At 43.9% G+C, this 13,379-nt stretch overlaps 3 protein-coding genes across 4 annotated transcripts in view; 1 reads left to right on the top strand and 2 right to left on the bottom strand.

Annotated features, from left to right (window-relative positions):
* Positions 1 to 1,862: 1,862 nt before the first annotated feature.
* ppp1r36 (protein phosphatase 1 regulatory subunit 36) lies at positions 1,863 to 7,911 on the bottom strand. The gene is given in 12 exon segments (XM_076754587.1): positions 1,863 to 1,968; positions 1,970 to 2,110; positions 3,076 to 3,276; positions 4,967 to 5,196; positions 5,911 to 5,953; positions 6,306 to 6,443; positions 6,650 to 6,748; positions 6,832 to 6,901; positions 7,078 to 7,214; positions 7,333 to 7,416; positions 7,520 to 7,584; positions 7,848 to 7,911. Coding segments are annotated over 12 exon segments (1,344 nt in total). The 5' UTR covers positions 7,878 to 7,911.
* Positions 7,912 to 8,266: 355 nt separating this feature from the next.
* On the bottom strand, positions 8,267 to 11,149 carry LOC143335343 (putative thiopurine S-methyltransferase). 2 transcript variants are annotated; one of them, XM_076754696.1, is made up of 9 exons: positions 11,038 to 11,149; positions 10,316 to 10,453; positions 9,940 to 10,032; positions 9,711 to 9,843; positions 9,279 to 9,331; positions 9,115 to 9,189; positions 8,890 to 8,975; positions 8,724 to 8,768; positions 8,267 to 8,600 (listed from the first exon to the last, which is right to left on the bottom strand). In XM_076754696.1, exons 2-9 carry the CDS (start codon positions 10,411 to 10,413, stop codon positions 8,482 to 8,484), a joined length of 702 nt encoding a protein of 233 aa, XP_076610811.1. In that variant the 5' UTR covers positions 10,414 to 10,453; positions 11,038 to 11,149; the 3' UTR covers positions 8,267 to 8,481. The 2 variants fall into 2 exon arrangements, with proteins under 2 accessions (XP_076610811.1, XP_076610810.1); XM_076754695.1 differs by having other exon boundaries at positions 10,937 to 11,119.
* Positions 11,150 to 12,899: 1,750 nt separating this feature from the next.
* The window catches only part of ext1c (exostoses (multiple) 1c), a 79,350-nt gene continuing 78,870 nt past the window's right edge, over positions 12,900 to 13,379 (top strand). Inside the window, exon 1 of the mRNA XM_076754961.1 lies at positions 12,900 to 13,068. The gene's annotated coding sequence lies outside the window, so the exon portion shown is untranslated. The remainder of the gene's footprint in view (positions 13,069 to 13,379) is intronic.

The raw sequence follows: 13,379 nt of genomic DNA on the forward strand, positions 1-13,379 counted from the left end.
CATCACAACGGCCTGTTGAGACTCTACCAGAATTAAATCCAGCATTTTCTTTTAAACTACTGGCGATTTGAGAGAATATAACTAGAATTACACAACTTTAAATACACAAAAGTATCTAAAAGACAACTAAAGGAATAGTTTGACCTTTTGGGAAACACTCATATTCTCGCCTAGAGTCAGATGAGAAGATAGCGACCACGCTCGCAGCTGTTTGGTAGATATGTAGCTGTTAGCTTATGTAGTGGTGACCTTAGCTTAGCATTAAGACTGAAAACAGGGGGAAACCGTTAGCCTGGCTCGGTCCAGAGGTGAAACATCTGCTTACTTCTTGCACTTCTGAAGCTCACCGCACAAGTTATGTCCTGTTTTTTGAAATCCATACAAAAAAATGCAGTTTTATGGGAGATTTGGCGCAGGATTTTTCCCTGCTGTTTGCCTGGAAAGGGGCTCAGGCCCGTCTGGCACTAAGGCCCCTGTAAACATCAAACTGCCATCTTTACACATCAGTTTTTTGCCTGGATTAAATAAACTAGATATAATGTGAGTTTAAGAGGTGCTGATAGGTGGATTTTGTTATCCCTGGACAGAGCCAAAGCCTTTATGCTAACATAAGCAAACCAGCTTCTGGCTCAAGCTACATATTCGCCACACACACCTCTTAGCGGTATTGATCCTCTCAGCTAACTCTCAGCAAGAAAGCAAATACGTGTATTCCCACATTGTCAAACTATTTCTTGAAGGTGGTAGTCAAGATTACGGCCAGTCTTTTCCTGTAATGTACATTGATTACGGATGTAGTCTCTGCTCCGCTGCCACTGTAGCACATCTTTGATTATTCAGTCAGGCCTGAGAACAGGACGTGTTAACTGATAAGGCAGGTTTCACTCTGTCAAGTATCTGACTGCTTGCCCTGGTATTCGCCACACTGCACTGGAGGAGGAAGACTGGAGAAAATGAGAGTAGCCATCGGGGGATGAAGACAAGGCAGCTGCAGGAGAGGGGGTCCCGTTGGATCAGAACGCTCTGATCCTCTGTCGCCTATAAACAACAAGTGATACGAGCCAGATCAGAAGGGGAGTGCTTGACTTAATCACTTTGGGTGTGGAACAGAGCAAATCTAAACCAAGAGCGCCTCAAATTTTTGAAAGTAATTTAAAAAACATCTTGTGACCCATCCCCCGTCCTAATGCACAAGCTTACCAGGCCTCCTCCTCCTCCTCCTCCTCCTCCTCAGAGGGCTTAACTCTACTCCTGGTGTCCCAGATTAAGCAGCCAATTAGGGCGAAGGCAAAGCCCCTTCTGCTACCAATCCTGGCTGAGAGAGGGTGTGAGAATGTGAGTGTGTGTGTGTGTGTGTGTGTGGCACCAGTTCACATTACTGTCAGCCTGTTGTGAGGCAGCACAAGGACACAGAATGACTCAGTGGTCTGTAGGAAGTCTTCAATGATCTTAAAAAAGGTGAACCGATCAGTATGACAAACAACCTCTGTGTGAGGACTGTATAATTTGATTTCCCTGATACATATTATCCAGTGGGAATTATGCATGCAATGTGCTGGACTTCCTCCGTTTTCACATGTGAACTGAATATTTTTCAGACTCTATAGGAAGCGCAGACCTTCAAAGTCGTAATGGATTTCATTATATTTTATTCAACAGCACCACCAGCTGGCAAATGAGACACTGATTTAAATTCACAAGCAAACCCAACAAATATGGCGTGTGATGACGGTCCAGGGAGGCGCTTTTTGAATACGAGCCACACATGAGCAGAGCAGAGTGAAAACTGAGGAATGCATCTGCACATGTTATGTCTGTGTCATGCCAATGAAAACGCACACTTTCACACATACGCACACAAGTCATTCCGTGTGTGAGGCCGCCGCCTCTGTGGTAGCTGCTGCGTCAGGGTTCATGTGGGTGGCGACTGTCCACCTGGGTCCCATGAAGGACGGGCTGACGGCTCGAGCCAGGACGATCCTCGCGGTTGTTATTGACATCGCTCCCTGGTTCATGGTCGTCATCATCCTCTCTGTTGATTTTCCGGTCTCCATAGGGTGTCAGGGTGCTGCGGCTGAACTGTCTCAATGGCTTGCCGAGAATCCCGAAGCTGATAAACAAATGAGGGGAGAGAGAGAAGATGGCGGACGATGGACTCATTTCGGTTTGTTTTCCACAACATAAGTCGCTCCCTCTATGCTATCCTGGCACAAAAGCATGAAATAAACAGTCTCTCTACATATGTGATAAGCAGTAATCTACGGATCATGAGACTCTTTCAGTTGATTAAAAATCAGGTTCGATGCGATAAAGACTCATCACATATTAAATCTGACAGCGTTCTTCAATACAATATGAGCACTGGGGAACTGGGATAACAGAGTCGTGTAGAGCGGGTATGACTGCTCATAATCACAACAGGATTCAGGTTTTCATATTGGTTCCCAGTTTCTAAGAAATTAAAACACAGGCTGGAGAAAGCTCATGACAGCTAAAAGTCCTTTAAACAAATTTTTAGCAAACATTCAAATATATCTTTAAAGCTTCACAATGTTTTTCCATCAACACAGAATCAAATGAGTCCTTGTAACTCAACAAGGTCACTGCAGTATCTGACCCACCTCACCCTGCAGATCTACGCAGCTTTCATGGTTTTGGTTTTTCAGCTTCACATAGATAGTAGGTGGTATGTCAGACTCTCCCCACATGAAATAGAACCACAGGCAGTCCCCACCAGAAATCAGGCTCTGACCAACACATAGCTGGTAATAGTAAGAGAAAAACCCAGATATGGTTCTTGGAGGTTGGTGGACCAAACCAGAAATAAGGTGTAAATGGGGTGAGTGTCTGCTCACTAGTAAGTTAGCTATAAACATTTGAGAAGCTAGTAGTTTATCAGTGGTGTGTTTCAGTGTCACAAACCACTTTATGTCTCTGACTATTTGCTGGTATGACCTTGCACATAGCAGTAGGTTATTCTGGGGGGTGGCAGAAGAAAAAAAACACATCATACCCTTGATCAATACACAGCACATCCTCCTGTTATATGTGACATCAAAAGATGTTTTACACCACCTGACGCTGGCCAGCTGCTGGTTGAGCTCCTCCGTCAGGGCCTTGGTGTCGCAGAGCTCGGCCTGCGGCGGGCTCGGCCTCCTGGTCCGGCTGCCGAGGAACAGATGGGGCGACCGTTCTTTGGGCGAGGGCAGCAGAGACATCATCAGTGGGGAACGCTGATTGACTGTGCTGCTGAGGGACGGACGCCTCTGGGACGCTCTGAGGGAGAAGCCAAAGGAGCAGGGATTAAAAAAAAAATGCAATAAATGTATTATATATAAACACCTCAAAGAAGCATGCAGATGTAAAAAAAAGAGACACAGATAAGGTTGCAAAATTCTGTGAATATTCAAGGTGGAAACTTTCCAGTGGGAATTCAAGGAATCAAGGGGAAATACAGAGGTTATGTGCACAGACTAGTACCTTTTATCATATCATAAGCAGATATAACTGGCAACCCCTCAAACAGAAATAAAAAATAAAAAATGTAGTTGGGTTGAACTAAATGAGTTGATTTGCTTAAGAGAAATGAATGGAAACAGGTTCATTTAAACTCCTCAGTTAGCATGCTCTGTCAAGCCTACATCCCACAGCTAGCTAGCAAGCTGTGGGATGTAGGCTTGACAGGATGTAGGCTACTGTCTGTTGGTTAACTGAAATATCATAGAAGATATAAAACATAATCACTCCAGTAAAATAATCAAGAAGCTTAACTTCCCGAGAACTTTTCTGGAAGTTTACTGACACTTTGTAACCTTGGACACAGAGAGAAACGTTCTCTACGTCTTTTACACCATTAATGAAACTAATGTTATAAAACTAAAGATCTGTCTATATGGCAGTTCATACATGCACAGACGACAGCTGTATAAACATTTTGAAAAGGAGACATTCCTCACATATTCTGTTATCATACATATATAGCACTCATGGAGGAACACAAATATCCAGAAGTAATTAATCAGGAAAGCTGCTGTCGTAGCCACATTCTCAAGATCCAGGTGGTATCCCAGAACATATCCAAAAAAATATATAATCTCATGGATTTCCCTTTTATCACAGTCTTTTCAGTGTCTGCGAGACAGCTGGAAGCTGTGCTGAAGCTCGTCCAAATCATGTCATGTATATCCACCCTCAGGAGGACAGCAAGCTTCAAGCCCAGCTTTTGATTGTCTGGTCTCAACCTGACAGCAGGAAGGAGCGCCGGGCCTCAGACAGCTTACACAACTGCCAATCCTGTGTCAGACACAGCAGCGCAACATAAAACCAGCTGTCAGATAGTCCCTGCTATCGGACAAAGCTAAGAATCTGTCTACATCAATCATATTCCAGTTAGAGGTCTGACATGACATCCATCAAACCAGACAACTTACTGCCGGAGCTATTAAGTTATTTACCCTATAATATGTCAGAGTGAGCCTGGTTGGCATTGATGGCCAGTCAATAGATAACATTAAATATTTTTATATATTAACAACAATCACGACTAATCACCTCTCTCATCAGCAGCAGGCAGCTGTTGTCAGTGAAAAAAGCTCTAGAAACCCACTACATGCTACCTGTGCAGCGCTAAATGTCAATTAACAACTAGCCGATGCACACAGTGCAGCTTTTAGCGGTTGAAAAGCTGCTAGCAAAGCATATATTATATGAAATAGGATGGCAGAGTCACAGAAAGCAGTTTTCTTTTAGATCATCATATGTTTGGAGCAAGAGTACCTTGAATTTCAGTAAATTTAATTAGTTACAGTCATTCCACCACTGCAGCAGACGTTCATAGAGATATGAACTCAGCAGTAGTGAAACAGGCAGTAAATGAAGGGCAAAACTTCTACTCTTTATAAATAAATAGTGACGGTGATGTTGTCACACGCCACCTCAGCCCAACCTTCACTTCACTTTGTCGTACCTGTGCCTGAATGTGCCGTTACATCCCGTCTCCTTGGGGTCAGCTTCTCCCGTCGTCACTGAACCATGAACGGTAGCGAAGGTCATTCCTGAGTCCCCGTCGGTCTTGCTCCTCACTGCCGTGTTGAAGGTGTCGGAGTACAAAAGGTGGCCCACCTCCTCTTGGATGTCCCTCAGGTCCTTCCTCTCAAACGTCACCCAGGCCACATAGCAGAAGAAGCTGTACAGGCACTAGAAAACAGATGAGAGTGAAGAGGGTCACCTGGAGTCCTTTATACTCAATTCTGTCCTTAATTCATTTGATAGACATTCATGTATTTTATTCATGGTTTCACTGAGTGAACATTCAACATGTCAGCTTTCTCACTGAAAACCTGGATGGCCACTTATTCCTCTGTGTTTTTAAAAGGTCACAACAGCTATTTCTGTCCAAAAAAGGTCACATACAGAGCAGGCAATAAGCTGCTGCTGTTAGCGTGATATTTCCCTCCCCATCCACCCACCTGGCTAAATACTGAATAGAGCCTGTCAAAGCAAAGCACCTGTGTTGCGTCAACATCTCCAACCACTAACTAATTCATTAAGGCCACCAGGCACAACCAGCACTCAATGTCGTTCTGTTCTGCTCGCTGCCGTCTGTATTCACAGATGGTGAACTGGCCTTCACTCTGACAGCTGAAGGCTCAATTTTTCTCGGTGCAGATGAGGCAATATAGTTTCTGAATGTTTCAACAAGCTGGATTTGCATGGAAAGACATTTCAGGTCAGCTATGAGTCAAATTCATCAAGTTAAAAAATGAGGGGACGGACGAGGCGACAGATTAGCATCACCAACCAGTTCTTAACATTCATGACAAGCTTAAAAACATTTCCATTGGATCAGGCCATTTGTAAATAAGGTGATTAGTACATTTCTAGTACATTGTAGGATTCTTATGCACTTACCGCACGTAGCAGCCATTCTGTACTGTTTGATGACATCTGACCCCTGAAAAAACACACAAGAGACTGGTGCGTTGTGGCAAACTGTGATTGGTTGACTACCTGTGGATGACATGACACGTTCAGTGTTGGGTCTTGCCTGACTGTAGGTCTAGCACATGATATTTCAACAGTATGTTACTTTAATGAGACCGAAACGAGACCAGGGAGCAACATTCAAAGTCAGATACAACCATACAACCAGCATACAAGATGCCATGACCACAGCTGATCACATACAGGTCAGAAAAAAAAAACTTTGACACCAGCGGGTATTTTGAAAAGGTATGATGAGCGATGCATCTTGGAGAAGGAATCGTGCTTCCTCCCTCTAACACCTGCTCTGAATATGAACTCACTTGTGGTATGTGTGTTGGTGCTGTTCTATCTCCAGCTCCATGATGAGGGTGAAGTAGCAGACAGCCAGCTTCTTTTGAGCCATTTCCTTTTTGGCCAAAGCCTCCGCCATGATCCGCTGCTCCGTGAAGATGTCTACACTGGCAGGTTGGTTAGGAAGGGAGCGAGGGTGTGGAAATACAGGATAGGAAGAGAGGAAAAGGGATTAGGAGAGGGAAAAACTAAGAAACAGAGGACACTGACACTGGCAGATAAAGGAGGAAACACAGATAGCAACTGATAAATAAACACATTACAATAAAAGCAGCAATCAGCAGCATGTTAGCAACATTCTTAGCATACTTACGCCATTAAAGGCTTCGGTTTGTTCTCCAGAGACTTGTGTTCAAAGAAACAAGACAGGTAAAGGAGAAGGGCAGTCAGGACTTCGTCAAGCTGTTTACTCCTGAACACAGACAGTCACTCCATCATACAGAGTACAACAATGTAAACCTGTATGTATGAAATCATGTCTTTTTTGTTCCTCACTTCAATACAGCCAAGAAGCAGAGCGGAATGGGAAGCTGATAATTGTCCTGCAGCAAACCGACGGCCACCTCTACAAAAGAGAGCTTTGTCAGGACAGGGTCAAAGGTCATCGAGCGCTCACTCGCTACAGAAATACATCATAAATGCCAATGACCAATGATCAATATTCTTAGAGGAAACAGAGGAGCAGCTGACTCAAGTCATGCAGTATTACTGTTATGAGTTCATCAACATATTGACACTTGCGTTTAACATCATCGGTGGTGATGCTGTCCGCTCGCCTCTTCATCACCGAGGACCTGTAAGCAGCCAGATGAGCAGGGCTGAGGCCCTTTCTAATGCTTTGGCGCCCTCTACGGTTCGACGTGAATATCTCAGCCAGCCTGAGGAAACAGCAGCGATGACCATGTGCAGAACATCATGCATGAGTTACAAACAGACGGTAACATCTTCGGCTGCCTTTTAATAATTGTAACCACTGATGAACATATCCAGGTCTACCACTCTGATCGTCGCTGAAGATCACTGAAATGGACATCAGCGTGCCTCCTTGTCCTCGAAACACCCTCCTCTGCTCGACTACAACTTGAAAAGACGGAAGAATTTTACGACAATATGGTTCAGCGACGTCTCGTGACTCCCAGCAGGTGCACCATGATAGTAATTTAGCCCAGCTAATTAACCTCACCTGGCAAACTCCACAGTTTGAGCTTCATCATTCCACACCCAGCGGCCTGGAGGCGACACACACACCTGAAAGGTATTCTTTTCACGTCAGCCATACTTTTTTAAGTGTGTAACTTTTCCATCATTAACGTGACTAATAAGATGCGCGGCCATTTTAAGCCGTTAAGTTAAAATAGCAGCACAAACTGGTAGAGTTGTTACCGGTAAAGTTATTAATGGTGTTCAACGTTTGAGGGTTTTTTTTTTTTTGTCACATAACGTCTTTAAAACTTTGGAAATTCGTTTCGTTTCGATTCGTTTTCGAAACACGTTTCAACGTGGCAACCTACGTTTTTCGCCTCCTCGGGATATTTCGGCATTTCTGTGAACAAAACTTTCCACAGGTTAGCTCGCGCTCCTTCCTCCTTGCCAGTCGCTAATGTTGGGCTCTGTATCTAGGCAACAGCCAATGCGGAAGGAGTTGGCCCAATGACGCGTTGTCATGTGACGCTTTTAAATGGCGTCCGCTTACAAGCATGTTTCCATTACCCAGGTTAATAATAATCATCATCATCATCATCATCATCATCATCATCATAATTGTATAGCTTACATTCTGTTTTCTGTGTCTCTTTGTTGTAATTTGTTTTCTCACTTAACTTTTATCCAATGGCTTTTTCAACATACATACATACTTTTTACAACTGTTAATATTGCCAGAAAAGCACAACAGCTACCCAGCTGGTTTCAATGAAGCCACAGACATCTTGTTACAAAAAGTATTTTATTTTGACAGTCATTTATCACTGTCTAAATCACTGTTCTTACAGGTTTTATGAAAATACAGGAGTCTCTTAACATTTAATTTCCAACAAAAGGATATCTAAACATTAGGAAAGGGGGTTTAAGCAGAAATTGCCTATATCCTGCATTAGCAAAAACAATTCCCAGGATCTGCTTTTCTAAGCTGTCTAAACTTCGTTTTTAAATGGCCTTTAGAGTGATGAGGCGTACATTTTCAGTCAGAGCGTCCAGGCCCCAGCCTCGATGTCTATCCGTCAGAATATCTTGAGACTGCAGCAGTTCCATATCACAGCAGTTCCCTGAGGAAAAGAAACGTCCCATTAAAAGGTCCATGGCCGGTATCACAGGGCTGTTCATACTGTGGTTAATTTACAGGACTAAGCTTTATGATTAGGTACATGATTGCTCTTAAAAGCACTCACCAAACAGGCTTTGTACTTGCTCATCAGGTACAAAGAAGGGGGGACCTGAAAGACAAATAGTCAAAAATATCTTTTATTATTGTACCAAATTTGCACAAACACCCTGCAGACGTTTTAAAATGCAAATTCAAGTAAAAAATGTTTTACACAAAATACAGACAGTTACCTGCATATAATTCAGGATTGTACAACAGAGTGTCCAAAAGGTATCTGCAGTCTTTGGCCATGAGAGAAATAAGGAGAGCAGCGTACCTGTGGTATTGTTAGAGAGACAATGTAGTGAGACAACATGAAGCCAATGTAAACTGTGTAACATCTAATCAATTACCTTACCTATACATTGTTTCAAGAGGTTTTAATTAAAGATGTCCTTTTTCAAATCTCATCTTACTTTTCTCGGTCTTTTGGGTTGATGGCCACGAGAGAGCCCCTGTCCCAAATGGCCCCGAACTGACCCTCAATGGAACTGTGAAATAGAGAAACAGAGTTTGTGTTAAACATTAATCTGTTCAAGTTATTTAATGTCTCTAAAGGGGACAAAAACAGTTTTTTTACCTGGAGAAGTTGTACAGGTCACATTGATACAAGGAGATGTTTTTCTCTGAGCTCTGTGGAACAAAAACCACATGGATGAACTCTTTTGTCCATATCTCTGTCAATAATATATTTCTTTAAACCAATCACAATCATCTTGGGCGGGGCTAAGCCCAGGATGCAGTGATGGTGGCCTTGCAAAATGTGTCAGGGGAAACTTGTTTTGGTGGAATAATTGCATGTGAGGAGGTGAGCCCGTGCATTTAAATAGCTAAATACCTGCAAAAGAAAAGGTAACCGCTGCTAGCTTGTTTACGTTTATACCATTAGCTACCAGGTTAGGGTAACTTGCCATTTTCTGCGTGTGGGTTGCTGTCTCAGATGTTATTGTTGCTTCATGTAGTGGCAGGGACTTGGATTAGCACAGCTTTGATATGGCTATCAGAGACTGACCTTGTAGACCTTTGCTCCAGGTATGGCAGGGACAGGCTCCTCACTGTAGGTCAAGTTGCTCTCCTTAAAGAACTGTATTATAGCCTTTTCAGATATCTCCACCCCAACCACAGAGTGGCCCATGTCTGCTAGCCTGGGAGACACACAGGAAGTAGAAGGAATTTAACAGCATGCAGTCATCACAGGGTGTCCACGCGTAGCAGAAATTACCACTGAAAATCATTCATACCACTTCATGTCAACAGCTTTCCCACAAAGAGGGAAGAAGAAGCGAACCCCCGTCCGCCCGGCAAGAACTTTATCAATATTTTTCTCCAGCATCCTGTCAAAAAACCCCAAAATACTGTTAACAGCAAAACACTTCATGCTTCTAACTTTCTGAAAAACACTTAAAATGATGTAATCTGAATGAGGTGGCCATGTTTGGACTGAATTAGCCTCGCTGATAGTCCGTATGTGCCTTGTAAACAAGTGATTTTTATGGGACCACTGGAGCGGGAATGTGCATTTACAGTGAGTGTAATCTGGTTAAATCACAAATGCATTTGGAGGACTTTTATTTTCCCCTATTGCACCGAGGAGGTAGTTGAAATAGGGGCATTTACTGGTGTACTTCAGCCTGATGGAAGCCAATCTTGTCCTCCTTCCAGCGTTCCTCCCATTCTCCGAGCACCATGACCCGGTTCGCCTGCGGTGCCAGCATGCTGGAGATGTTCGCCTGACTCCGACTGCTGAGGGAGAAACTGAGAGAACAGCATTCAGACTCCTGCAGTGTGGAGGTGAAAAAACAAGTCTTACAGGGTTACAAAACTCTGATTCTGACTGACCCCGGACCAGCTGATTCTACCAGTGAATCAGCTGTAGCCAAAACGAACAGAGCTGAGGTCAAAGGTCATGTCCATGTATGCACAGTGATCTAAGTCCTCTCACGTGTAAACACATTGCTAAAGTATAAAGTTCCAGCTTTTAGCGTCGTGATTTTATCTCAGGTGTGACTGGTTTGGCTTCCTAAAATGAAATGATTTATATTTGTCACGTGAGCACCCAAAGTCTGACGTCAGAGGGGAGTTACCAAACGGCTTCCATAACATTAAAAGTCCATTCTCCTGTAAATCAGTCAGATTTTACCGCTGTGCTGTGAAGAATGAAACCAATCAGTTATGTCACACTATGAACAGACGTCATTATGTTCGTGAGGCGTTAACAGACTGAAAGTCCACGCTTACCCAGCAGCAGCAGCAGCAGCAGCCTGGCACAAAACCAGCCACACAACTTTACACGGAAACTCTGAATCCCGCATGTTTGTTAGTTCTAACCAGGAGCGTACCTTTCTGCACGACGGCGGATCGTATTTGTTCTGCAGCACAGCAGCAGCCGCAGCAGCGTTGATCTGCAGTCGTTTCGGTTGATACGAGATAAAGTAAAGCGTCTTTAATCCTGAGTTTGGTCTGTCAGGCGACCCGTTTCCTACGAGTTTGACGGCTGAAGCGACGGTTAAGGTGTTGCCTGACAGACCAAAATCTGGGACACAAAGCAAAAAAAAGACCCGGGTTCACTTCTGGTTTGGGAGGAGCTTGATGCTGCATTCAGGTACATGGAATTATAGGAGACACCCCCTTCCTACTTGATATTGTCAGCACTTTTAAACGCTTACCCTCATGCCAACCGATTCTAAATTATTATCTTTCATTGTAATATTACATAGCATTTCCTTTCGTTAAGTAGGATACACACGCACGCACACGATGTATTTATTAGAGTTTTTTTTCTTTTACTTATGTTGTCTATAGGGACAAGCAGTGGTCTGTGAAGGGGTGCTTGCGGGTTTGCCAGCAACATTATAGGCCTAATTTAATTTCAGACTCTATAAAACGCGGCTCATAATGGGCTTAATTCCAATCAGATCCTGTCAATCCATAGTTTGCAATAAGAATTACACAATCGATGAAGAATCACTTGGTTCATCCACCAGACCACACTGACCTTCACAACAACTCTGGGTAATAGAGTCAGAGTCCATTCTTGACCTTGAGGACAGTAGTTTTACTAAAAATAAGAAATTAACTCAAAGTTCACTGACTACATTTTTTTTGTAAGAAAAAAATGACAAACATTCATTGATATTGTCGTGGTTTAACACAGTTTATTAAATTAGCCTTTTCTTTAACCAATTATGTCAGTTTTGCTCCTTAATGCACTCTTCTTTTTCCTTTCATTTTCCGGTAACACGCTGAAACTCAGTGGCTCAGGCTTGGACAGCTGTCACTAATCCTCGGAGAGCCTCCGCGCTGTCGCTCAGTGATTAGTCTCGCCTGCCCAGCATGCCTCTCTCCACGCTGGGTTCGGTTCAGCGCTCCGCCGGAGCCTGGAGACGGATCCGGAGATTAGATATTCTCCCTAAGCAACACAGATAGGAGAGGAAAGGGGAGGCAGGAGGATGGTCTTTATCCGGACACTGAGCGGCGCAAGAGACTCAGAAATGCAGATTTGACTGTGCAAATGAGGCGCGCGCTCTCTCTCGGCTGTCTCCCGTCATATTATCACGTTTTACCACATTAAACGTGCTGATAGACAGTCACAGGACACTCGCTGCATCTAGTCAATAAAGTATGTAGACTTGAAAACCTGCTGCTGCTCGTGGTGCATTTAAAACCAACCTGATTCCTCACATCTAATTGGCTCCTCGAGCTGCACGCAGATCCTTTATACGTGGAGCGCGTTTAACGTGTTTGTCTGTTCATAAAATCATGAAGCCCGTCACTTATTTCTAATTCTAATTTTGAATAATGACGCCTAACGTGGCTTATTACTATCGGCTGAAAACTCTTGTTTTATAGGCTTGAATTAAGCTACTGAAACAACAAAATCCTCTCAGACTGGTGTCCCGCACACAAGATCCCCATCATAGCCTCCATGCTTGTGATTTTGTCTGAGGGACGGTGTTTACAGTGATGCACTTGAAACCATATTTTCCGCAAAGGTGGCAAGATTGCTATCTTCAGTCACAATAAACACTAGACTACATTTAAAGGGGCCGTGAAAATGCCGGTTCAATTCCTGTGCGTAATTCGGGGTTTCCAAAGCGCTCCAGTTGCGCTGGGTCGCATCCAGATGTGTGTGTTTTTCTTTACGGTGCGACGAGGACGTCGAGGAGCCTCTCAACCAATCAGTACCGCCCGGGGGCGGGTCGTGTGTGGACTGTTGTGGATATGGAAAATGGACAATTTAACACGCACATTCATCATTCATATCCCGACGGGGAGACCTGCGCTTGCACACTGAATTAATTCGCAAATGCCCGGCCGTGGTGTGAAAAGGAAAATCAGCAGAGAGGGGAAGAGCGTGGTACCGCCACCCGGTAAGGGCGAGCTCTCTGTCGGGGGGGAAGTCGGAGCGCAGCGGGGATCGTACTGGGTGATTTCTGCTGTCTATGTTTAGAGGCTGTGTTCATTGTTGATGCATCTGAGTAACAACGGATAAAGCGATGTCTCTGATGAGATTATAGGTCACATTTTCTGCATTCAGATTCATAGATGTTTCCTCATTTGGCTCGTATGGATCTTATCCTCTGGGCCAAAGGCAGCAATCACCATTGCAAGCTCATGTTCATAAAAAATACAATCAAACGTTTAATTGCCCTCTGACATGTGGTGCACGACTGGTTGCGAT

The sequence above is a fragment of the Chaetodon auriga genome, chromosome 17 (assembly GCF_051107435.1).
Source record: "Chaetodon auriga isolate fChaAug3 chromosome 17, fChaAug3.hap1, whole genome shotgun sequence".
NCBI classification, from domain to species: domain Eukaryota; kingdom Metazoa; phylum Chordata; class Actinopteri; order Chaetodontiformes; family Chaetodontidae; genus Chaetodon; species Chaetodon auriga.

What these genes read in the sequence shown, in the direction of transcription:
- LOC143335343 (XM_076754695.1), bottom strand. Translation starts at nt 11,010, where the DNA reads ATGCGGGATTCAGAGTTTCCGTGTAAAGTTGTGTGGCTGGTTTTGTGC. An exon ending in CTGGAGCAAAGGTCTACAAG is followed by an intron (nt 9,332 to 9,710) that starts GTCAGTCTCTGA and finishes TTTGTTCCACAG; the next exon opens with AGCTCAGAGAAAAACATCTC. An exon ending in GACCTGTACAACTTCTCCAG is followed by an intron (nt 9,190 to 9,278) that starts GTAAAAAAACTG and finishes TCTATTTCACAG; the next exon opens with TTCCATTGAGGGTCAGTTCG.